The following is a 23,762-nucleotide window of genomic DNA, read 5'->3' as shown; positions in this document are numbered from 1 at the left end:
TTGTTTTTGTTTTTGTTTTAAGATTTTATTTATTTATTTGACAGAGAGAGATCACAAGTAGGCAGAGAAGCAGGCAGAGAGAGAGGGGGAAGCAGGCTCCCCACCAAGCAGAGAGTCCAATGGGGGGCTTGATCCCAGGACCCTGGAATCATGACCTGAGCCTGAGAGGAAGGCAGAGGCTTAACCCACTGAGCCAGGAAGGCACCCCAAAACAAACACTGGGCCATACTAGCCCTTGAGTTTTAATGATGATAAATGCCTTTAATTTTTCTATAGGACTTTAATGGATTGCCTTTTAAGTGTTCATATTTGGGGGGGAAATTACAAACATTACAGAACAAAGGAAGATCATCATTAGCTGATTCTCTGATACAGAACACCCTTCAAATGCAGTCTTCTCCCTTTGATGATTTTTTTCCTGTTAAGCTTTTGTTTCAGATTCAAATAGACTCTGAATAGATGCAATTAACCTTAACAATATGTATAACCTTATAGCACTCTACTGACTTTGAATTAAATAACCTTACTGTGTAATTGAACTAAGTTTCTTTTTTCTCATTTCTGCTATGCTTCTACTGATTATTATAGGTATTATGTGTTTTCATGCTTTCATCATCCCGTTGATTTATTGTTTCACTGTTTCAGCTGTCAAAGACTTTTTCAGAAATGCCCACTCGTTTTTGATACTGTATTTGAGCAAAAATGATTGCTCCCTAAGACTTGGCAGACTGCAAATGTATTCCATACGGAGGAGTGAACTCTACTGCAGAAAAGTTGGAAATTCATTCTAAACAGAACCATAATTTCTATCCTCCTGTATAAACAGGTAGGTAAATTGGATCTAAGCAAACCAAAATGTCTTTTCTTTCCATCCACTTCAGCAATCTCTTCCGCCATGCACAGAACTATATTTTCACACCACACAGGTAATCCACTAACAGGTCATGAAACCAATATATTGGGTTTATTTTTAATGAACGAGAGTAGAAAATGTCAGCATGCATCACATACAGTAAGGGTGAGAGTTGTGAATTTTTTTTCACCTGTATATAAGCTCATATAGACCCACACATGTCCTAGATCATGAATATCAAATGAATTGCTTACTCTGGCCTATGTTCAGAAGTCTGAAAGACCACCAGAAGGCAGGATTTGTTTAGGTTGCTCATAACCAGGGATGATGAGAGAATTGTCTAAATGCAAGCCCGCCAAACTGTCGTTTAAGAAAAGCAGCCCAGGGACGCCTGGGTGGCTCAGTCATTAAGCCGCTGCCTTTGTCTCAGGTCCTGATCCCAGGATCCTGGGATCGAGTCCTGCATTGGGATCCTTGCTCAGCGGGAAGCCTGCTTCTCCCTCTCCCACTCCCCCTGCTTGTGTTCCCTGTCTTGCTGTGTCTCTCTCTGTCAAATAAATAAATAAAATCTTCAAAAGAAAAGAAAAGCAGCAGAGACAAGAGAGTCCCCACAGAAACTAGACTCTTACAAATGACTTCTCTATCCAAAGACTTTTAAAGGTATAATGTCACATTACTGTTTCTATAGTTTTGCTCCCTTTAGCCTATGGAATTTCTATTTTCTTGATGTGAAAATATGACGATTGATGGGAACTTAGCCAGATGTACACCACTTCCTCCTCCAACTCCATCTCATGTTCAGAATCTAGACTTTGCTGGATAGACTCAGGTTGGAGTGCTGGTTCTATCATTTAAAAAAAAAAAAGCCATGAGACCTTAGGAAATCATTTACTCTATCAAGACTCAGTTTCTTCATCTGTAAAGTGGCAAAGTGTTTATTGTGACGAGAAAAAGGAATTATATGACATGTGCGGTATGAGGTCTAGCGCATGGTTAAGAGTCCAAGATGTAGGAGTTCGAGCTATTGATTGTTATTTTGGTTTTATTCTCTCTGGGTACCCAGTTTGATTATTCTAGGTCACAAGTAATTTACTTTAAGATAACTATAGTATTCACGTGCTCTGCCACATTTTTCATTCAAAAATAAGTCAAATAGGCAGAGTTCTACCGATCAGGTTGCTAGGAGAATACAGTAATCATTGAGACGCCTAACAAGCTTTTCGAGCCATATAATTATCATTAAGAGTTAAACACTATCTGTTGTTTTACAAACTTTCTGAATGCTTGTGAACCTTGTCTGAAGATTGAGTTATAGTCATCTAACAAATAGCCATGTATATTAAGCTGTCAAGATTATCCATCAGAATCAATCATAGATTTTCTCTTCCTGTGTACTATTATTTCATAGCACTAAAAGGAATTTCATTATTATTTAGCTCTCCATCCCCAGGGAGAAGTAATAGCCTAATGCTTTCATGCCATTTAACATCTTCAGGCAAAAACATTTTCTCACACTCATGTGAGGATTCAGCAGAGAAATCTGGGGCACTGCAGTGAAGAAGTAGTAGTGAAAGCAGTTCTTTTTTTTTTTTTTTTTTTTAAAGATTATTTATTTATTTATTTGACAGAGAGAAATCACAAGTAGGCAGAGAGGCAGGCAGAGAGAGAGGAGGAAGCAGGCTCCCTGCTGAGCAGAAAGCCCGATGCGGGGCTCGAACCCAGGACCTGGGATCATGACCTGAGCCGAAGGCAGCGGCTTAACCCACTGAGCCACCCAGGCGCCCCTAGTGAAAGCAGTTCTTAGAGGCTCTCATAAGTTTGTAAAAACTTGCACTTAATTTAAGACTATTTTTATGTGGCTAGTTCGGATTGAAATGAGGTGAGTCAAGAATGACGTAAGAAGTTTTGATGATCTGTCTTGGACAGAAGATATTTTTCAGGATTCAGGATTCAGAATATACTCAACAATTATTAGATAGTGATGTTCATGAAAACTGATCCCTATAACTTAATGGTTGTGTCATCATATATTCCACTTTATATCCCACCTTCTATTTACAAACTACTTAATACTAATGTAACATGTGCTCTTAAAGAGGAAGAGAGAGCGAAACCCGGAATTGGCCATTAATAATGGGTCTTACCAAGCCATCCTTTATTCTCCCTTCACTGTCCTGTGAGACTTCAAGGATGAAGGGAAAGAAAAGTATCAGTTACCCGGGTTATTCCCTTCCTTGGAGTACAGCGAACTGGGAAAAGTTTCGAAGTTTGAGTAAAGAAATGAGGAAACTGGAGCCCCAAAAGGAGGAAATAAGAAGAAAGAGTGGGTTTCCCCAGTACAATTATACAGCACTTCAACAGACGTAGTATCTAAGCTATTGTAATCGGGGATATGGTGTATCTAAGAGGCTGTGTTGGTTTAGGTCCTCCGAAATGAAGACATCAAGACAGGATTAGATATGTAAGAGGTTTATGGGAAGAATGCTTGTGAAGGACCAAAGGGGAATGAGCAGGGGTAGGCTGTGAAAGCCTTAAGAACAAGAGTAGATTTGATACCTATGAAAGCAGAGAGGGGAGGGAGGTTGAGTGGGAAAAGCCTCAGACCACCGTACAGCTCTGAGAAAATCCTAAGATAGTTCAGTGGGGAGCCTTCTGGTGAAAGTTGACCAATAGAGAAGTTTCACCCAGGCCAGGAATGGGCTGACACTAGGACCCTGGAATGTTCAGACATTGGCTGGAAGAATGCAGAATCAGTGTGCTCTCAGAACAAAGGGTATAATGGGACTGTCAGTGGACTGGGCTTCCCACAGTAAGTTCTTTTGAAGGAGATCTGGGATAGCAAGTTTCCCTGGGCGCCACAGAGGCTATATAAACTTCTATGGTATAATAAAATATAAAAACTTAGTCTTTGTTGCTGGTTCCAGGCACAGAAATCCAAAAATCCTTGGGATTCCAAGTGATAAGAGTGTTGATTATATGTTAATGAGATAACCCCAGAATATTTCAGGATCCAAGCTACTTGCCAGAAAAACCAACCCTATGATTAAAGGGTTAGAACTTTCAGGTCTGCCCTTCTAACATCTCTGGGGAATGGGGAGAGGAGCTAGAGACCAAGTTCAATGAAGAACTCAGTGGCCAGTGCTTTAATCAATTATGCCTGTGTAATTGGGCTAGAATAAATATTCTTCAATAAGGACTGAGTATTGGTGAGCACATCAAAGTGCTGAGAGGGTGGCCCACCCAGACAGGGTATGGCAGTTCTGTGCAACACCCCACCCCAATATCTTGCCCTGTGCATCTCTTCCACTTGGCTGTTCCTAAGCTGTACTCTTTATAATAAAGCTGTAATCATAAGTAGAGCGGTTTCCATGATTTCTGTGATTCATTCTAGTGAATTATCAAACTGGGGGAGGAGAGGTCATGGAAACACCCACATCTGCAGTCAGCCGGGCAGAAGTGCGGGTAGTCTGGGGACCCCCATTTGTGGCTGGTGTCTGAAACAGGGGCAGTCTTATGAGACTGGGCCCTAACCCACGGGGTCTGTGCTAACTCTGAGTAGTGTCAGAACTGCACTGAAGTCGGTTGGTGTTGGAACAATGTATGACCATCAGCAAAAAACCCACACAGCTCCTAACTATCCTGTAGACTGCAGCTCCAGCATCACTTCTTGGCAAGACTTCTGCTCCCAGGGCTAGCTCCGACCCTGGCTTCTCCTTGTAGGGCAGATGAAGAGTCACTCCCGTAATTACCTAATCACTGTCTGCCCCATCAATTAGACTCTAAGCTACATTAGGGCTTATCTTCTGTTGAGTAGTTACTTGATCCTCAATTTTTAATTAAATATCCAGGGCTGGAGATCCTCTTACAGGGTTGCTGTGAGGTCTGAAAGAGAATATATAGAACGCACTTCCACATACTAAGCATTACATGTGTTTGCTATTATTGTTGCTCATCTTTTCAGTTCTTAGTATAAAGTAGGCTACAAATTTGTTCCTTTATATATGAATTCAGTTCATCTGATGTAAATTTAACTGTATAGCAGAATTCCACATTATAGGCTCATTTTCAGAGTATCTTTTTATTGCCTGTAAACAGCATCAAGCGAAAGGGCCACTTTCCGGCATGATTATAGACTGGCCTCTGAATGAAGTGAACCCTGTGTTGCTCTCACAAACAAGAGCCTATTGCCCAGAATTGAGTAAAGTCAGGTGAAATCCCCCTTCCAGAAAAACCCACGCTTTAATCTTTTATTTATCTGGATATCATAGAAGTCAGTTTTGAGATAACTTACCAAAAAAAGCAAAATATTGAAAGGGAAAGTGTTACTTTGGATTTGAAGTATATATGAGCTTCTTTCTCTTTAAATCTGTGTAGATGGTTTAGGATATTGAGGGCCAAGAGAAAATCACCAACTAAAAATAACTGGGAGAGCTGATATGAATTAGCACTTATAATTACTTAAATCCAAATATAGTCAAGAACACAGCCTTTGCCTTAAAGTCTATTAGAGATTCTCATAAATCATTTAAAATTTTAAAAGATTGCCTTAAAAATCTCTATTTATATTTATATGTAAGTAGGTGTTTTAAATCAGTGTATTTTTTTCAAGGTACAAACACTCCCCTTCAGGATGACAGCATGGTAGTTGATCAATAAACATTTGTTAAATGAATTCAAGGCTATCAGCACCCAAGGACATTTCCTTTCCACCAGGCATAACCTTATTTTTTATTCATACACACACAAAAATACAAAGAAACCCTCAGAGGTTGGTATTACCTCATTTTAAATAATGAGGAAACTGAGGCATAAAGTAGTTAAGCACCCTGTTGATGTTCAGAGACAAGTAATGGCAGAATCAGAATGTGGACCCAATATTATGCTTAGCGAAATAAGTCAATCAGAGAAAGACAACTATCATATGATCTCCCTGATATGAGGAAGTGGAGATGCAACATGGGGGGTTTGGGGGGTAGGAAAAGAATAAATGAAACAAGATGGGATCGGGAGGGAGATAAACCATAAGAGACTCTTAATGTCACAAAACAAACTGAGGGTGGCGCGGGGAGGGAGAGGGTGGTGGGGTTATGGACATTGGGGAGGGTATGTGATATGGTGAGTGCTGTGAGGTGTGTAAACCTGGCGATTTACAGACCTGTACCCCTGGGGCTAATAATACATTATATGTTTATAAAATAAATTTTAAAATAAAAAATAAATAAAAAAAAAGAATGTGGACCCAAGTGCCTTGGTCCTCAAAGCTGAAGCCAAAGCCGGTACTCCCACACCTACACTGGTGCTTCCCTAATGAATGAATGGAGGGATGCATACAATAGAATGTTAAATCTCAATGCTTTAGCATCTAAATAAACTCATACTGAAAGTGAGTAAATGAAGATTAAGCACTTTTTACTTCCTTTTTCCCATCAGAAAAATGCTGTAATTCCTCTCCAAAAATTAAAAAAATGAATAAATCGAGAGACCTGGGTGGCTCAGTTGGTTAAGCCCCTGCCTTCGGCTCAGGTCATGATCCCAGGATTCTGGGATGGAGTCCCACATCAGGCTCCTTGCTCAGTGGGGAGCCTGCTTCTCTCTCTGCCTCTGCCACTCTGCCTGCTTGTGCTCCCGCTCGCTCGCTCTCTCTGACAAATAAATAAATAAAATCTTTAAAAAAATGAATAAATTAAACTCCTTTAAAAAAAAAAGATTTTATTTATTTGAGAGAGAAACAGATAGAGAGAACACAAGCAGAGAGGAGAGGAAGAAGCAGGCTCCCCTCTGGGCTGGAAGCCAGACTGGGTACTTGATCCCAGGACTCTGGGATCATGACCCAAGCCGAAGGCACCCTTAACCAACTGAGCCACCCAGGTGCCCCAAATTAAACCCCCTTCTTAATGGCTTTTAGTGTGTGTGTGAATTTTACTAAAATGTTATTCACCAGGCAAACGTTTTCCTTGGTTTTCCAGTTCCATTAAAGGAGACAAGTGGAAATAAACAGTAGGTAGAAATGATTGATGGAGACAAGAATTCAGAGTGGTCCAAACAGGATCTTAACTATTAAACATGTAAAAGGGGATGTCTCTGATAAAGCTCTACTTATTGCAACTGGTTCACATCTTTTTTAAATTTTTTAATTTTTTTTTAAAGATTTTATTTATTTATTTGACAGACAGAGAACACAAGTAGGCAGAGAGGCAGGCAGAGAGAGAGGAGGAAGCAGGCTCCCTGCCGAGCAGAGAGCTAGACTCGGGGCTCGATCCCAGGATCCTGGGATCATGACCTGAGCCAAAGACAGAGGCTTTAACCCACTGAGCCACCCAGGGGCCCCCGCATTTTAAAAAATAAATAAATAGGGGCCCCTGGGTGGCTTAATAGGTTAAGCGTTTGACTCGGGGCTTCCGCTCAGGTCATGATCTCCGGGTCTGGGATCAAGCCCCACAACCCGCTCCACACTGTAAGTAATGGTTCTTGCACACAGCACCTACCCACGTCAGGACGCCAAACCCTGCAGTCACTCTGGACCTCACCAGGTCTCACTCCTACCAAGTTCTATAAAGTTTATCTGGGAATTTTATAGAGATGCAAAAGTGCTCCCAGAGGCAGCATTTGGACCTCTATACCCCAACACATTCCCTCTCCGCTCCTATCCTGGCATCATTTAGAGCCCTGATTTTTTAAACCAGGAGGGCGAAAAATTCTCATACTAAAGAGTCTGAGTTCTGAAAAGTTAGCAGGAAGCGCAGGCGATTTCTACAGACCTGTCATTTCAATCCTGTAGCCATCCACAAGAATCAGAAAAGCAGAGTTCTTGAAAGGAATTGGAGCTCAGGCATTTAGTAAAGACCCGCAGACTGGCACACTCAATTTATAAGACAATTTCTGAGTGCTTTTTGTGTAGGCAAATAAGGCTGCCTTCTCCCAAAAACACTGCTACTGGGCCCCTGTGGTTTCAAACTCCAGTGATTCAGAAAGTGCTTGTATGTTTGAGGTCTGGGCTCCCGCCCCCAAAACCGGTTATTAAGTACTTACACCCGCTGGCTCTGGAGCCCCCGGCTTTCCCGCGCAGGGCTCTGGGGCGCCACCTCCAAACCGGGTCTGGGACCTTGCAGCCGACCTGGCTCCGGGGGCCGCCCGGGGAGGTCCCGGGTCAGGCCGGGGGCGGGAGAGGCGCCGAGCCCGGAGCCCACCACCCGAGTGCGGGTGAACATAGCTCTGAGTCCGCGGCTCCCGGGCGCCCACAGCGGAGGGACGCTTAGAGAGTCTCGAGATGCGATTCCGAAGGGCAAGGCAGCGGTTTTAACAGCTTGAGTTTCGATTTCCCGCTACCAGCTGCAGCTGCGCCCGCCCCTAGGGACTTCCCCACTGAAGCTCTATCTGGCGCCCTCCGACCTTACCGCAGGGCACAGCTCCCGTGGCGCCACCCTCACCGGGTGGCGAGTAACCCTGGCTGGGACGCTCTCAGGTTTAAGGTCCCAGGACCACCTTAGAGCATAGTAAAGAGAACTGTCAGCCACCGAAACCTCGTGAGCAAGTGGCCACAAGAGAATGAGAATCCTGAAAGATTTAGGGGCTGTTTGACAGGTAACCCTAATTTGTGGTTACTGCTGGATATCTGAGACCGTGAACAATATATTAAACTTCGAACTCCAGAGATCAGGTGAATAAATAAAATCAAACAAAATTTTGCCTTTTATCAGTAATGACTGCTGTTTGGTTAGTGTGCAAATACTTTCAAGTTAAAGGAATCTGTAAAGTGAAGTCAAAAGTCAGAGGAAACCCACAAGAGGAGAAGCAAGTCCTTGTTACTTCTCCTGTTACCATGGCATCATTAGCATTTGTTTACATATCTCCAGCAATACAGGTCAAGGGAGGCAAGAGATGTCTCTCATTTTTGTAAGCAGGCATTAAGACAGTCAGGATCAACCCAATACACATTGGAATCATGGGAGAGATTTTTACAAATATGGATGCTTACCCTCAGACCTACAGATACAGAGTCTTGCAAATCCATATTTGAGAAAGTGCCCATACCCTAGTTGAATGTCTTGCACAGACCAGGTATGTAATCAATATTTCTTGAATGTCTGATCAATTACTTAGCAAGGCTGCCTGGAGAATCTTTCCTGCCTATCCCTTAGCTTGCCCAAGGATTTGCATATCTAACAGGTTGCCTGGAGATAACCAATGCTGCTGGTCTTGGGACCATCCTTTGAGACTTTGAGAGGGACCCTGTGGGCAATGTGGAAGGCACAGAAGGTTTTTCAATAGGGCAGTTATGTAATAAGATATTTGAGAATGTTCTGCCAGCAGTGGAAAAGGAGACTGAAAATGAAGAGACTGAAATCCCAGGGAGAAATTAAGAGCCTGGTTGTTATAATCTAGGTAGGAAATACAGATCTGAACAAAGGGGATAGCAAGTGAAACAGGAAGCAGGGAGCAAAATCAAGGCATTCCGAATGAAAGGTTAACGTGGTTAGATAAAACACTAGGGGGGCGCCTGGGTGGCTCAGTGGGTTAAGCCGCTGCCTTCGGCTCAGGTCATGATCTCGGAGTCCTGGGATCGAGTCCCGCATCGGGCTCTCTGCTCAGCAGGAGCCTGCTTCCTCCTGTCTCTCTGCCTGCCTCTCTGCCTGCTTGTGATCTCTCTCTGTCAAATAAATAAATAAAATCTTTAAAAAAAAAAAAAAAACACTAGGTACACGGGTGCTTGGCTGGCTCACTCAGAGGAGCAGGCGATTCTTGATTTTGGGGTTGTGAGTTCGAGCCTCACATTGGGTGTAGAGATTACTTTAAAAAAAAAATAATAATAATCTTGGGGCTCCTGGGTGGCTCAGTGGGTTAAGCCTCTGCCTCATGATCTCAGGGTCCTGGGATAGAGTCCCGCATCTGGCTCTCTGCTAAGCAGAGAGCCTGCTTCCCTCTCTCTCTCTCTGCCTGCCTCTCTGCCTACTTGTGATCTCTCTCTGTCAAATAAATAAATAAAATCTTTAAATAAAAGAATAATAATAATAATCTTTAAAAAAAAATACTTAACTAAAAAACAACTAGATGCAAAGGGAACTGAGGTAGCAAAGACAGATGGGGAGACAGCTTTTACAGTACCCTGAAACTCAGCTCTGCCACATACCTGCCCCATGACCAAGGACAAGTCAATGATTTCCCCAAAGGCCCATTTTCCTGATCTACACCATGTGGAATGAAGCTACAATACTTAGCCTGTGGGATACTGCAAAGAATAAAGAGATAGTCCACATCAGTGCTTCTCAAATGGAGTTGGAGTTGATTTTGCTTCCAGCAGACTTTTGGCAGTGCCTGGAAACACCTTTTATTGTGAAGCCTAGGGTCAGAATGTGTCTCGTGATGTCTAGAGGGTAGAGGCCAGGAATGCTGCTAAATACCCTGTAATGGACAGGACAGCCTCCCAGAGCAGAGAATCATCCTGCCCAAGATGTCAATAGCACTGAGGTTGAAAAATCCTGATCTCCATAATTTGCTTAGCTTAGAGTCCCAGTAATTTAATGGTACTGATTGATGGTAACTATAAGGTCTTAGCTTTGTGTGTGGTTGGAAGGCAGAACTGTTGATCTTAACCAGGAAGAGAGACAGGTTTTTGGCAAAAGTGAAAGACTTTGATTTGGAAACTGTTGGGTTGCAGGTGCCTGCAGGGTAAGAAAGGGTAAGAAAGGCAGCTGGCCAGCCCACCAAAAAGTGGATCTGGCTAGTTTCTCTGGAGGCCATCTTCCTCAGAATGTCATCTGGGGAAAATACCACTGGAACTTTTGTTTCAGAGGAAAAAGCAATTGTTTTGGTGATTGGATTCAATTGAGAGTTTGAATAAGGGAAATCCAGTTCTTCTAAAGGAGCTAATAGGGGCGCCTGGGTGGCTCAGCTGGTTAAAGCCTCTGCCTTCTGCTCAGGTCATGATCCCGGGATCCTGGAATCGAGCCCTGCATCACGCTCTCTGCTTGGCAAGGAGCCTGCTTCCCTTCCTCTCTCTCTGCCTGCCTCTCTGCCTACTTGTGATCTCTGTCTGTCAAATAAATAAATAAATAATCTTTAAAAAAATAAAATAAAATAAAGGAGCTAGTAATAGTAATGCTGACCTCCGGAATACACTTAGTTGACTGTTATTTATTTTGCAACCCAACCATGGAGCACACCAAAGTTTCAAACGTGAGACAGAAATAGAGGATAATAGGCCAAATCTAAATTGCTTGATCTGTTCATTTCTCATTTTGCTACACTCTCAGAGTGTTAAAAAAAAATGTGACTATGATTTATTACTGCAACGGACATCTGTAGGCTCCTTTAGGATACTTGAGAGTGGGTCACCCACTTGTGTATCACGTATGCTCTTATGTTATGTGTGTGTGTTTGTGTGAACATATGGACTGACCTTTTACTCGGGTTGCTCAGAGTCATGTGCCTTTGCAGCAATGGCTGGTGGAGCGAAGCATGGTGAGTGGAGAAGGTTCTAAATCCACCACCGCCTCAGCCAGAGTACTTGAGCCCTTATCTCTTCCATGTACCAGATTGCTGCCTGATTTTGTTTGCACAAGAGTTCCGTGGCTTAAAGTTTGACAAACCATTGTACTAGACAATTACCTGTATGTTCCCTTTTTTGGTGGGAGGCGGGGGTTGGATCATTCTTGATTGTAGCCTGTCTAATGCATCCTGGTATGTCCAGCAGCATCCTTAGCCTCCCTGGATGTCAGCATTACCTGTATGTCTCAAGGGCTATGGGGGAGTCTCTGAAATCCAGTGAGATTGCTAAATTGCCTGAAGTTTGGCCAATTAGAGATTCCTTTAGGAAATGGTTTTCTTTTAAAATCTAACTGCCTCCAGGAAATAATCATTTATTTATTCATTCCTTTAGGTAAAGAAGTTTAAGCAAAAGACATTTTGGTTGGAGGAAAGGAAACCTGAGTGGAAAGAAAAGGAGGATTCAAAAGGCTGTACACAGGAAAATGTTGTAAAATGAGATATTGATAGGAAATAGCAATTTGGGACTACAATGAGCCCAACGCACTAGGATAAGATTAAAGATAAGATGAAATGAAAAAAAACGCCACCAGTTTGGGCTAATGCTAACATATCCACGTATGTCCTTTATCTTCCAAGGAAATAAGTGAAAACAGGGCGCCTGGTGGCTCAGTGGGTTAAGCCTCTGCCTTCAGCTCAGGTCATGGTCTCAGGGTCCTGGGATTGAGCCCCGCATCTGGCTCTTTGCTCAGCAGGGAGCCTGCTTCCCAGTCTTTCTCTGCCTGCCTCTCTCCCTCCTTGTGATTTCTCTCTGTCAAATAAACAAATAAATAAATCTTAAAAAAAAATGAAAACATATATCTGATTTTAAGATTAGTTGCCTTCTATTACTCTTTCATTATTGTGAATAAATACATAGAGATGTACCATCTCAGCTGTTTCTTGTCATAAAGTGTCTCAATGAAAATATTAGTTTCTGAAAATTTGAAAAATGTCATGCTTCCTTAAGTATGAGTCTGCAGTGTAAGGTTAAATTAATCCAAGAGATTGAGGAGAGCAGTTATTTTAAAGCTTTGATTTCTCTCTTCAACAAAGGAACTATGTAAACCTCACCTGCTACTAAGCATCTCCTCATCTTAAGCGTGTGTGGGGTGGGGGGCTGACTTGTGTTATGGCAATTTCATATTCTTTAGAAATTCTTTAAACTTATGCCATAAAATCATGGACTGGTACAATTAGAAGTCACCTTAAGTTCGTGTAATAGATGTTTATTGAATGATAAGCATAGACTGCTCACTCTGTCAGACTCAGGAGCTATAGTGGGGGACAGAACCTTGTTATGCTAACTCCATGTTTAAGGTCATCTAGCCACCTCATTTTAGATGGGAGGAAACAGAGACTTAGAGAAGTCAGGTGACTTGCTTGTATTGTGGGACAATTTAGTGGGAGAACCCAGAATTTGAATTTAGGTCTTCTGACTCTATGTCTAGCTTTCCACATTTTGGAAGATGACTGTAACAAAATATATCTTTTGAGAAAATTCAGAATTTGGAATGCTTTTCATTTGTTATAATCTTTCCCATGAGCAGCTATGTATTCTTTTCCAAAAACAGATATGTCAAAGTCTCTAAACCTATTAGAATCAACATTAATAAAAACCATTATGCTCCAACATTCATCCCTATAATTACATGGTCAGATAATCCTTAAAGTGACAGTGCTTTACACAACTTGTCAAATTGTCATAAGTATAAGCATACTAAATTTGGGTTAGAATTCCTTTTTCTTCAACAGTGTTAAAATAGTGAGCTTTGTAGTGTAGCATGAAGAATTCTACTTAGGAATGGAAAGAGGTACATTTGTTTGCTCTATTTTTCTGATGACAATGAGTACTGTCACTTGGGGAAAAAAGGGGGAAAGTGCTTTCAATAATATTTGCTATCTTCTGGAAGGTGGTTGCATTGCTTTGTTTGTAAACTCTGATCTGAGGCAAGGGTAGTGGCTTCCATCCCTGGGTTCTAACACTATATAGTAGCTGTCACAAGACCTCTGCTGGCTGCAAGGATGAAAGGAATTTCCCTTAACTGGGGAAAGTTCTGAAGACTCTGTCAGTGGCATGGGAGAGAAATTCCCCTGAAGGGTTTCTTTAGTTGTGATAAATGAATCAAACAGAAACTTTGCACAGCCCTGCTCATTTTTAAAGCCCACCACTATGCTTTTTCCAAAAAGAGTTCCCACTCTTAGGGAACTCCTAATTGTCCTGATGTTTGAACTCTAAGCCAACTCCTATAAGTATTCACATCCTTTAAAAATATGGCCAGGTATATGTAAAAGAAAGTGTAGTGTAGGGACAGAAGACCTGAACTTGAGACTTGGCAGAGCCATTTAAGAATTTTGTGACCTCAGACAAATACTGAAACTCTCTGAGCTTTGGCTGCTTCATTTGTAAAATGGAAATATTAATCATAATAAGACCAGTTGTCCAATCTACCTTCAGGGGTTTGTGATGGCCAAATGAGATAACATATGTGAAAGCGGTTCCTAAATTGCACCTTGATGCCATATAAATGGAAGGTTGTGTTGTGGGGTTTTTTTGAGCTGTGAATGCAAGCGCTTTATATATGTTTTCTAATAATACTTAAATTTGTCCTCAAAGAGTTCTTAACTTCAGTTCCAGCTGCTCTTGACTTTCAATTGCTAGAACACTACAGAGCTATATCCTCAGTGTGCTTTATCTTGAAATCCCTTTCAGAATAGAAATAAAGCAGTATGCAGTTTTACCTACCAATATATAAATGTCTGGTATAAGTGTACAGTCTGCACTGAAGTGGAACTCAGTCGGCATAACAGGAAGGTACTGAGTACTCCCTAGACATTTCATGACACTATTCCATCCCTAATATCTTCAGGAAGCCAACAAGTGTTCCATTTCTGTAGATAAAACTTAGGGTTCTTCTATTTGACTTGACTTGTAAAAAGGAGTCATATTAGAAATTCCCATGGCCTTGTAGGCTTCCAGGAGGGAGATTTGGGCTTGGGAATCCCCACAGGCATACCACAGAGGTTAGAGTTCAAGACTCTTTTAAATAGTCTTCGGGAGCCAGCCAACTTTATGGCTCTTCTCCCTGGGGTTCCAGTAAAACAATCTCTGACAAAGGGAGGGTGATGAAAATGATTACAGTAATGAAGTTACATGCAGTCTGAAGAAAGGCAGTGATTCCCATGATATCCCCCACAGGTTTGTCATGTGCTTCAGGCTTTGTCAGATCAGCCTGGGTTTAGATCTTGACTCTACCACTTAAAAGTGAGAGACTTTGGGTGAACTACTGAACATTCCAGGGCTTCGGTTTCTTCAACTATAAAATGCAAATGAGTTATAGACCTACTGAGCATTGTTGTTGTATATATAAAGTAAGTATAAAGTGCTTAGTACCATGTATCCAACATAGTATACTCAATAAATATACTGATCAATACTATTTAAATTTTTTTTATTTGTTCAGGATTTTATTTGAGAGAGTAAGAGAGAGAATGAGAGGGGAGAGGGTCAGAGGGAGAATCAGACACCCCGCTGAGCAGCGATCCTGATGCAGGACTTGATTCCGGGACTCTGGGATCATGACCTGAGCCGAAAGCAGTCACTTAATCAACTGAGCCACCCAGGTGCCCAGTACTAGCTAAATTCTCAAGAAATAAAGCGAGCTGGGTGAAATACTTGAACAAGCACTTTACATTTAAAAAAAAAGAAGAAAAAGAAGAAAAAAAAGATATCCAAGTGGCTAGTAAATATATGGAAAGAAGTTCCACTTCATCTGTCATGGGAGAAATGCAAATTAAAATAATGGTGAGATACCTTCATACACTCAACAGAATTACTAAAATGAAAGAAAAAAAGTACCATGAGTAAGGATGTGAAACCAAAATATTCATGCCCCACTAGTGGGCTTGTGAATTAGTACCTTTTTGGAAAATTGGCAAAATCTTCTGAGGCTGAATATTTTCTTATCTAGCCATCACCATTGGTGAACATGTGTTCACCAAGTCCTATATAAGAATTTTATATGAGCATGATTCATAAGAGTATAAAACTAGAAACAAATTAATATACCTATCAGAAACGAATGGATTGTAAATCAAACCATCATGTTATGCACTTTAAACTGATCCATTGGTGGGGCACCTGAATGGCCCAGTTGGTTAAGCATCTGCCTTCGGCTTAGGTCATGATCCCAGCGTCCTGGGATCGAGTCTTGCATCAGGCTCCTTGCTCAGTGAAGAGTCTGCTTCTTCCTCTACCCCTCTCCCCAACTCATGCTCTCTCTCTCTCTCTCTCTCTGTTCTCTCTCTCTCTCAATTAAATAAAATCTTAAAAAAAATTGATCCAGTGTTAAATTGATCCAAAAAAAATTGATCCAGATTCAGTGTTGAATCCAAGTATATCTTAAAACTAGGGGAAAAAACAAGGAAAAGAAATAATAATAGATGGTGGAGTATTCCAACAATGTAATCCTACATACAAGGAGTTCTGTATTTGTCATTCTCTAAGTGCTAAATGGCCATTTATCTTCCTTCCTCAGGCTATTTTCAGGCATGATTGTATTTCTATCTAGCCCCTCTCATGTAACGTATTAGTTAAACTACAGGTTCAGCTGCAAGTAGAGACTCAAAATAACTGTGGTTTAAACAGCTTAGAAATTTGCTATTAGGTACAAATCCTAGCATATTCAGGCCAGGGCTAGTGTAGTGATGGTGTTACTCTATTCCAGTGTCAAGGGTCCAGGCTTCTACTGTGTTGCTCTGCCTTCTCTAGCATGTTTTTCTTTTCTTTTTTTTTTTTTTTTAAGATTTTTTTTTTTTATTTGAGAGACAGAGATACACAAGTAGGCAGAGAGGCAGGCAGAGAGAGAGGGGAAAGCAGGCTCCCCGCTGAGGAGAGAGCCCGATGCGGGGCTCGATCCCAGGACCCTGGGATCATGACCTGAGCCGAAGGCAGAGGCTTTAACCCACTGAGCCACCCAGGCGCCCCTAGCATGTTTTTCTTATCTGCAACTAATGCATAAATAATCCAGCCAGTGAGGGGAGAGTAAAAGAAACTGCAAGACAAGTTTACCTTTAAGTACACAACCTAGAGATCACACTCATGACTTCTGCTCACATTCTGCTGGTCAAATTTAGTTGCATAGCCACACCTAGTTACAACAAAGGCCAAGAAACATAGCCCTACTTCAGTCATTTAACACACACATATTGAGTACCTACTATAAGCCAGGCACTAGGGATTTAGTAGTGAATAAACTCATCAAAAATCCCTCTGCCACACGCTTTCATTCTGGATGGACAACTCAGAAAGCAAATAAGTAAGATACGCAGTTTATTATTGTTAATTACAGAAGTAGTCAGATTTCAAGATGGCCTCCAGTGATTCTTGCTTCCTACCCCAAATCTGGGATGAAGTGTACTGCAGAAGTTAACAAGTAATATAAATGATAGTACCTGGAAGTGTGGCATAGTCTAACAAAAACTGCATATATGGGTCTGGCTTTAAAACTGCTCAGAGGGCAAAAGCAGGAAGGACTCTGGGGAGAATGTCAGCGCAAGTTGAGGAGCACTGTGAGGGATCTTTATAGTGTGGTGGTGGACAGCAACCCTGTGATCTGTGGTAATGCAGGAAGTAGGAAATGTGCTTAATGAATTGAGTGAGTCAGCTGAGAAGATGTCCAGGCAGAATGTGGAAGATCCTGCATCTTTCGTTCTTGCTGCTTATAGTAAAGTGTGGGAAGAGGGTTACTAACCTAAAAGGAGCTAGGGATTGCTGGTTTTGGAAGTTCCCAACCTCTCTAAATGGCAAATTATGCTAATTTGGTTTAGTTTGGCTTGCTAAGAAATGGCTCCAGGAAGAGTTCAAGTCCGGGCACCATCCTGAAAGCCTGATCTAAAGTGGAACATAAGAGAGTGCCTATTAATTTGTTTGTTAAGACATTAGAATGATCTAAGGAAACAAATATCTCCAGGAACCATTCAATCAAAGAATAAAACTTTCAGAAGCTTAGGAATGTTGGCCTTAAATAGTCTAGCAGAAGCCCAAAGTAGACAGAAGCCAAGATGTGTTTTTTGTCCAATGGGATAAACCAAAATGAAATTTGTAAAGAACACTCAGACTTTATTTATTTATTTATTTATTTATTTATTTATTTATTTATTTAGAAGTAATCTCTGTACCCAAAGTGGGCCTTGATCTTACCACCCTGAGATCAAGAGTCACAGGCTCTACTGACTGAGCCAGCCAGGCGCCCCTCTCCCCTTAAGACTTTTGGAAAGAATCGTACTTTCAGAAATGCCACCAGTTTGGAATGAAAGGTATAGACACATGATGAAATGAAGTCTCACACTGACAGGGATCAGGCTGGGAAAACTACCAACTGCACACTTGGGCTACCTTTCATGGAAAAGGGAAGATCACTCAAAGAGAATTGAAAGCCCACAGTGTGTAACCAAATGCCACAAACAATTATTCCCATGCCTTGAGTCCTAATCAAGGAAGTGCAACCCTATACCTTGCTGAATTTCAGAATCATTATAGCCCAGTGACACCTATGTTCTTCCCATTTCCTCCTTTGAACAAACCCATACTGGTTTTGAACAAACCATATACTTTCAACAAACCTATACTATCCTATGCACATCCTACAATTTTGTGTGGGCTATATTGGTGGTCAATAACTTGACCCTTTATTTCGTAGTCTCCAGGTCAAGAGAAACCATACTGAAGGTGCTATACCTAAGTAACTACATGTGTGGAGTCTCACCTGCCCCAGACTTGATTTAGAGAACAAGATTCTAGATTTTGAGCTGATGCTGTAATGAGAAGAGTTTGCATGTGAACCCCATGGGGACCAGTGGGCATACTGTCTAAGGCAGCCTCCAGTGATTCTTGTGTTCTGGTATTCTTGCCCTTAAGTAGTTCCCTCCAACTCTGAATAGGATGGTGTGGTGTAAGCTCCAGCTTCTGTCAAGATAACTATAACTCCAGCTGACATCTTGGTGCAACCTGAGCAAGAATCATGTAGCTAAGCTGTTCCCGCATTTCTGCCTCACAGAAACTGCTCGAGAAAATAAATATTTAATATTGTTTTAAGCCACTGTATTTTGGGGTAATATGTGATGCAGCAAAGAATAGCTAATACAAGTATGAGGAGAAAAATTAAAGTGGAAAGAGAATGGAAAGTAAAATAGGTATGAAATTTTAAATAAGGTGGCCAGAGAATGTCTTCTTGTGACCTCTTAGTAGGGATGTCGGGGATGAGAAGGCACAGGAAGAACATTTCAGGTAGAAGCATGTTGATACTCAGAATATTTAACAATCAGTATGACACAGGCAGTGACCAGTCACAGCATATGCCCAAACCAATAAAATCTAATGCCAAGTCATAAACATCCCCTAGCGCCCCATGTTGAAACCTAGCTGAATTTCAGCCTTGAGCAATTGGGATGGAGTCAAATGCCCTGAGGTAAGAAAATGTTGGTTGGATAAACAACAAGAAGGTTGATGTGAGCAGAAGGAGAGAGTAGTAGGAAATGAGGACAGAAGCATAACATGGGACCCAGACCATATAGGGTGCTTTAAGTCATAGTAAAGCTTTTGGCTTTTACTCTGCACAAAATAGGAAGCATTTGGAGGATTTGGTGCAGGGAAGTAACGTGATGTAACATGTTTTAACAAGATCACTGGGACTGGTATTTTGAGAATAGACTGAAGAAAAGCAAGAGTAGAAGCAGGAAGGAAAGGTGAGAGGCAATTGCAATAATCCAGATGAGAAATGATGGTGGCTTGAACCATATATATGCGCGCATGCGCGCGTGCACACACACACTAGAAGTGATAAGAAATGCCCAGATTCTTGATATATTTTAAAAGTCTAATGAACAGGATTTAAAGTGAAGAATGAACAGAAACAAATTGGATGTAACTTGCAGAGAAAGAGTCAAGGATGATTTGAAGGTTTTCGACTCCCAAAAAAAAAAAAAAAAAAGGTTTTCGACTTAGTTGCTGGAAGATGGAATTACCATCAACCAAGTTGGGGAAGGCTGTGATGGGAGTGTTTCTGGTATTGGTGGTGAGGAAGGGTATTGTCATGAGCTCACTTTGGGACATGTTGAGTTTTTAAGAGCCTACGAGACATCCAAGTAGAGTAAGTTGTTAAAGTAGAACTGTGGGTTCAAGGATGATGTCCCAAATGAATATATAAATTTGGAACTCATTGGCTTATAGAGTATATTTAAAGCCAAGTGGTTGAATGAGATTACCTAGGAAGGGAGTTTAAACAGAAAAGAAAATTTGGGTGTCCTTTTCCTAGCTTTAAATGACAGAAGCAATTTTATCACTACAGAAGAAGAGAAGCAACAATATTGAAGGAGAACTAGAATTCTCTCCCTGCTTACTCCAGGTCCAGGCTGGATAGTTAGTTAGAATGCATAGGTGTCCAGGGATGGATATTAGTGAGCCAGGCCAATGTTCCAGTGGTGTGGGGTCAACACTGAGAGTACAGGAACAAACAGACACTTCTGAACATACAAAACTCAAGTCCAATCAGGAACACAGTCACAGACAAGGTAGAATAGCTATTGACTAACCAGCAGCTGGTGAAGCAGCTCTTTATGTTCTAGCTCAGTGGTTCTCAATGTCATCTCTCTTTGGAACCGCTTGGGCTGCTTTAGAATCACTGAGGCTTGGGTCGCACCCCAGAATTCTGATTTATTCAATCTGGGGTACAACATGGACATGGGAAGTTTTACATGCTTGCTAGGGATTCCAGTGTACAGCCAAGGTTGAGAATCAACACTGTAGATGAAGCACTACAGTTCATAAGTCAGCATTACCAGCTCTTTTAAGAGAGCTCTTAGTTTCCTTTTTGTCCAGACAGGCATTAGAGAGAAGATACTAAAGTATAACAAAATGATAGCTTAGAAGGCTGAAAAACAAAGTATAAAAGAAAGTCTTGAACTTATATTTTACATTGCTTCTAGTAGGTCATTTCTCAGAACATTAGGTCTAGACCAAATAAATGCTGGCTGCAAGCAGAACAACAATTTGGGTTTCTTTTTTCATAGTTTGTGATAGAATCGGTGTTGTATAGCATAGAGCAGAATCATCAGCTGGATAGGATAATGAAATATGTACACAGAATGTACTGAAACAGAGGCTGTGGCGGTGAATGCAATACCTGACACTTTTTAGGAGAATGAGGAAAAAGTAAGGATATAAAAATTGTTTATTGATGTAAGAAATTTCTAAATGTTTAGACAGTGCTTTCAAAACTCCTTCTGAACACACATCCAGTAAGTCTGTTTGTCAGAGTATGGTTCTACTGGACCCCATGCAGCTGACCCTGAAGAGGTCACACTGCTCTTGGGTCTGGAGTACAGGGACATCACCTCAATGAGATGAGTTTTGTGGCACAGTGTTGTGAAAAATTAAAGTATTTTAAAGAGCAAGCCCACATCCCACTTAGTCCCTTTTGCTTTCAATAAATTTTCATGGCTATAAAGTAGGAAGAACAAGTAAAATTCAAGGAAAGTAGTACAAGTTGCACTCTGTCAGTATTAGATAGAGGTTCTTTGCTACTCGGTGTAGGTTAAAACAGTCCAATAGAGGTTGTCTCAAAACCTCGCATATTTACATAGAATCTGCCACAAAAACAAAGTTGAGGGGCGCCTGGGTGGCTCAGAGGGTTAAACCTCTGCCTTCACCTCAGGTCATGATCCCAGGGTCCTAGGATCGAGCCCCACATCAGGCTCTCTGCTTGGCAGGGAGCGTGTTTCCCCCTCTCTCTGCCTGCCTCTCTGCCTACTTGTGATCTCTCTCTGTGTGTCAAATAAATAAATAAAATCTTTAAAAACAAAACAAAACAAAAAACAAAGTTGAGACCCAACCAAACAAAAAACAAACAAACAAACAAAAAAAACCCCAATGTTTTCTATTTCCTTGTTGTGTTTGTCAGCAATGCTTTTTCCTGATGCAAACGGCCTCGGATCATCATGCTGTTAGTCCCTTGTGGGGTCTATTTAATCCAAGATAAAACATACTCCTGGGCTATGGAATGCCAAGATGAATTTTCAACCCACTGGGAAAATAAATGAAGCAATCAAATGTATTCTGTTATAAATAGTAATAAATGGATTAGTTTTCAGGTACCATCAACAATCTATGCTTCAAACCAGATGTTTACTTCTGGCTAAGCTGTGTTCTAGACAGATGACTGACAGCGGTATTTTAGGAATTTTAAATAAGAAGGTTGCCCATGTTGTCTCTTCTTCTTAAAAGCTACATGACCTTGAGAGAATTACACAATTCCTCTGAACCTGTTTCCTTCTCTGTAAAACCTTTCCTACCCCCATTTGCTTTTATATGGTTTCAGGGCCAAATGTGATCATGCCCCACTGGAAATTATAAAGGTGGTTTTTCGGGTTTGTTTTCCTAGTTGTTATTTCACAAGTTAACAATGGCAAACCTGATCATCTGGGTCTGCAAATAGGAATTGTAAGCATGTATTAATGGGATAGTAACATTTTCGTAGATAATATAGGTGTTCTCTGCAGGAGGGTTTAGAAGTTAAAAAGAAATTTTACATTTATTATCTCATTATTTATCCTGACATAACCTGTGAAGAATGTTAGTTTCTCGATCTTAAATTTAAAGCAAGCAACTCAGAATTATTGCATAATAATTCTCTCTCACACACACACATATATATATACACTTACACTTACTGGATGTGTACTACTGTGTGTCAGACATTGATAGGCATTTTCACCTGTGTTGGTTCAATTCCAAAAGCAGGCTTCAGATCTAATTCATCTAATTCTCTACCACTCTCTCCACTGTCTCACTCTCCTTTTTCGTATTGGCCATTTTAAAGGAGATGCTATCCAATAAGGAAATAAAAATTAAAAGAGAGTATCATAGTCCATTTGGGCTGCTACAACAAACACCACAGACTGGGTGGCTTATAAACAGAAATGTATCGCTCCAGTTCTAGAGGCTGGAAGTCTAAGATCAGGGTGACAGCATGGTCAAGTGAGGCCCCCCTCTTTGGGTGACAGACTTCTTGTATTGTATTCTTACATGGCAAAAAGGAGCTATGGAAACTCTGTCTACCTCTTTAATAAAAGCACCAGTCCCGTTCATGAGGCTTCCACCTACATGACCCCTATAGCGTCACCTTTGGGGTGAGGATTTCAACCCTAACACACATATTCTGACCATACCAGATATCATACACAAGATTCCCATAGGTATGTGGATGAAAGCGTTGTGCATAGAAAAATAACAAATATTTTTTATGTGTACATAGAAATACATTATATTGCTCTTTCAGTTGCTCTTTTAAAATATCCAGAAAATCGGGGTGCCTGGGTGGCTCAGTGGGTTAAAGCCTCTGCCTTCGGCTCAGGTTATGGTCTCAGGGTCCTGGGATGGAGCCCTGCATCGGTCTCTCTGCACAGCGGGGAGCCTGCTTCCCCCTCTCTCTCTGCCTGCCTCTCTGCCTACTTGTGATCTCTGTCTGTCAAATAAATAAATAAATCTTTAAAAAAAATAAAATAAAATATCCAGAAAATCATATGCATAAGATGCTGGTGTTAATAACAAGCAATTTGGTTTGTCTTAGTTTCCTAGGGCTGTCATCTCAAAGTATCACAAACTGGGTGGCTTGAAGCAACATAAAGTTAAGGTCTTACAGTTCTAGAGGCTGGAGGCTCAAAATCAAGGTGTCGACCAGAATTGGTTCCTGCTGCAGGCTCTGAGGGAGACTCTGTTCCACAGTTGTCTCTTAGCTTCTGGTGTTTGTCGGAAATCCTCAGTCTATAACTGTATCACCCCAACCTCTGCCATCACATGGCCTTTTTCCTTGTGTCCCTGTACCTCCCAATCTCTCTCTCATCATAAGGTCATCCGTCATTGTATTGAGGGGCTACCCTAATCCAGTATGCCCTCATTTTAACTTTGATTCCATCTGCAAAAATCCCACTTGCAAATGAGGACACATTCTTAGGGATGGAGTTAAATCTTCAACATTATCTTTTTGGGAGGCACAATTCAACCTTCAACAGGGTTTTTGAAACTTATTTTTGCTGAAACATTTGAGTATAAGTTGTAGACACATAGCCCCATTATTCCTAAATACTAAGGCATGCATTTCCTAAAAATGGAGACACTCTTCTACATAATCTTAGTATCCACATAAAAATCAAGATATTAACATCAATACTTGCTGCCATATAGGCCACAAAATTCCATTCACATTTTGCCACTGTGTCAAAAAAATCCTTCCTAACAAAAGCAAACAAAGAGAAAACTTCTTTCCTTTTCCCCCCTTTCTTCTTGATCCAGGATCTATAACAATTTTGTGGTTGTGCCTCTGATCTCTTT

General features: G+C 41.2%; 1 protein-coding gene across 2 annotated transcripts in view; it reads right to left on the bottom strand.

Moving 5' to 3' along the window:
• EPSTI1 (epithelial stromal interaction 1) overlaps positions 1-8,186 on the bottom strand; it is an 87,844-nt gene extending 79,658 nt beyond the window's left edge. The window contains exon 1 of one of the 2 annotated variants that reach the window (XM_047723533.1): positions 7,883-8,186. In XM_047723533.1, coding sequence (XP_047579489.1) covers positions 7,883-8,061 — 179 coding nt within the window. In that variant the 5' untranslated portion in view covers positions 8,062-8,186. The remainder of the gene's footprint in view (positions 1-7,882) is intronic. The other variant, XM_047723531.1, reaches the window with a different exon arrangement.
• Positions 8,187-23,762: the final 15,576 nt, after the last annotated feature.

Source organism: Lutra lutra, chromosome 3 (genome assembly GCF_902655055.1).
Source record: "Lutra lutra chromosome 3, mLutLut1.2, whole genome shotgun sequence".
Lineage (NCBI taxonomy): Eukaryota > Metazoa > Chordata > Mammalia > Carnivora > Mustelidae > Lutra > Lutra lutra.
Note: the sequence above shows the minus strand (reverse complement) of the source record. Positions and strands in the feature narration are given on the sequence as shown.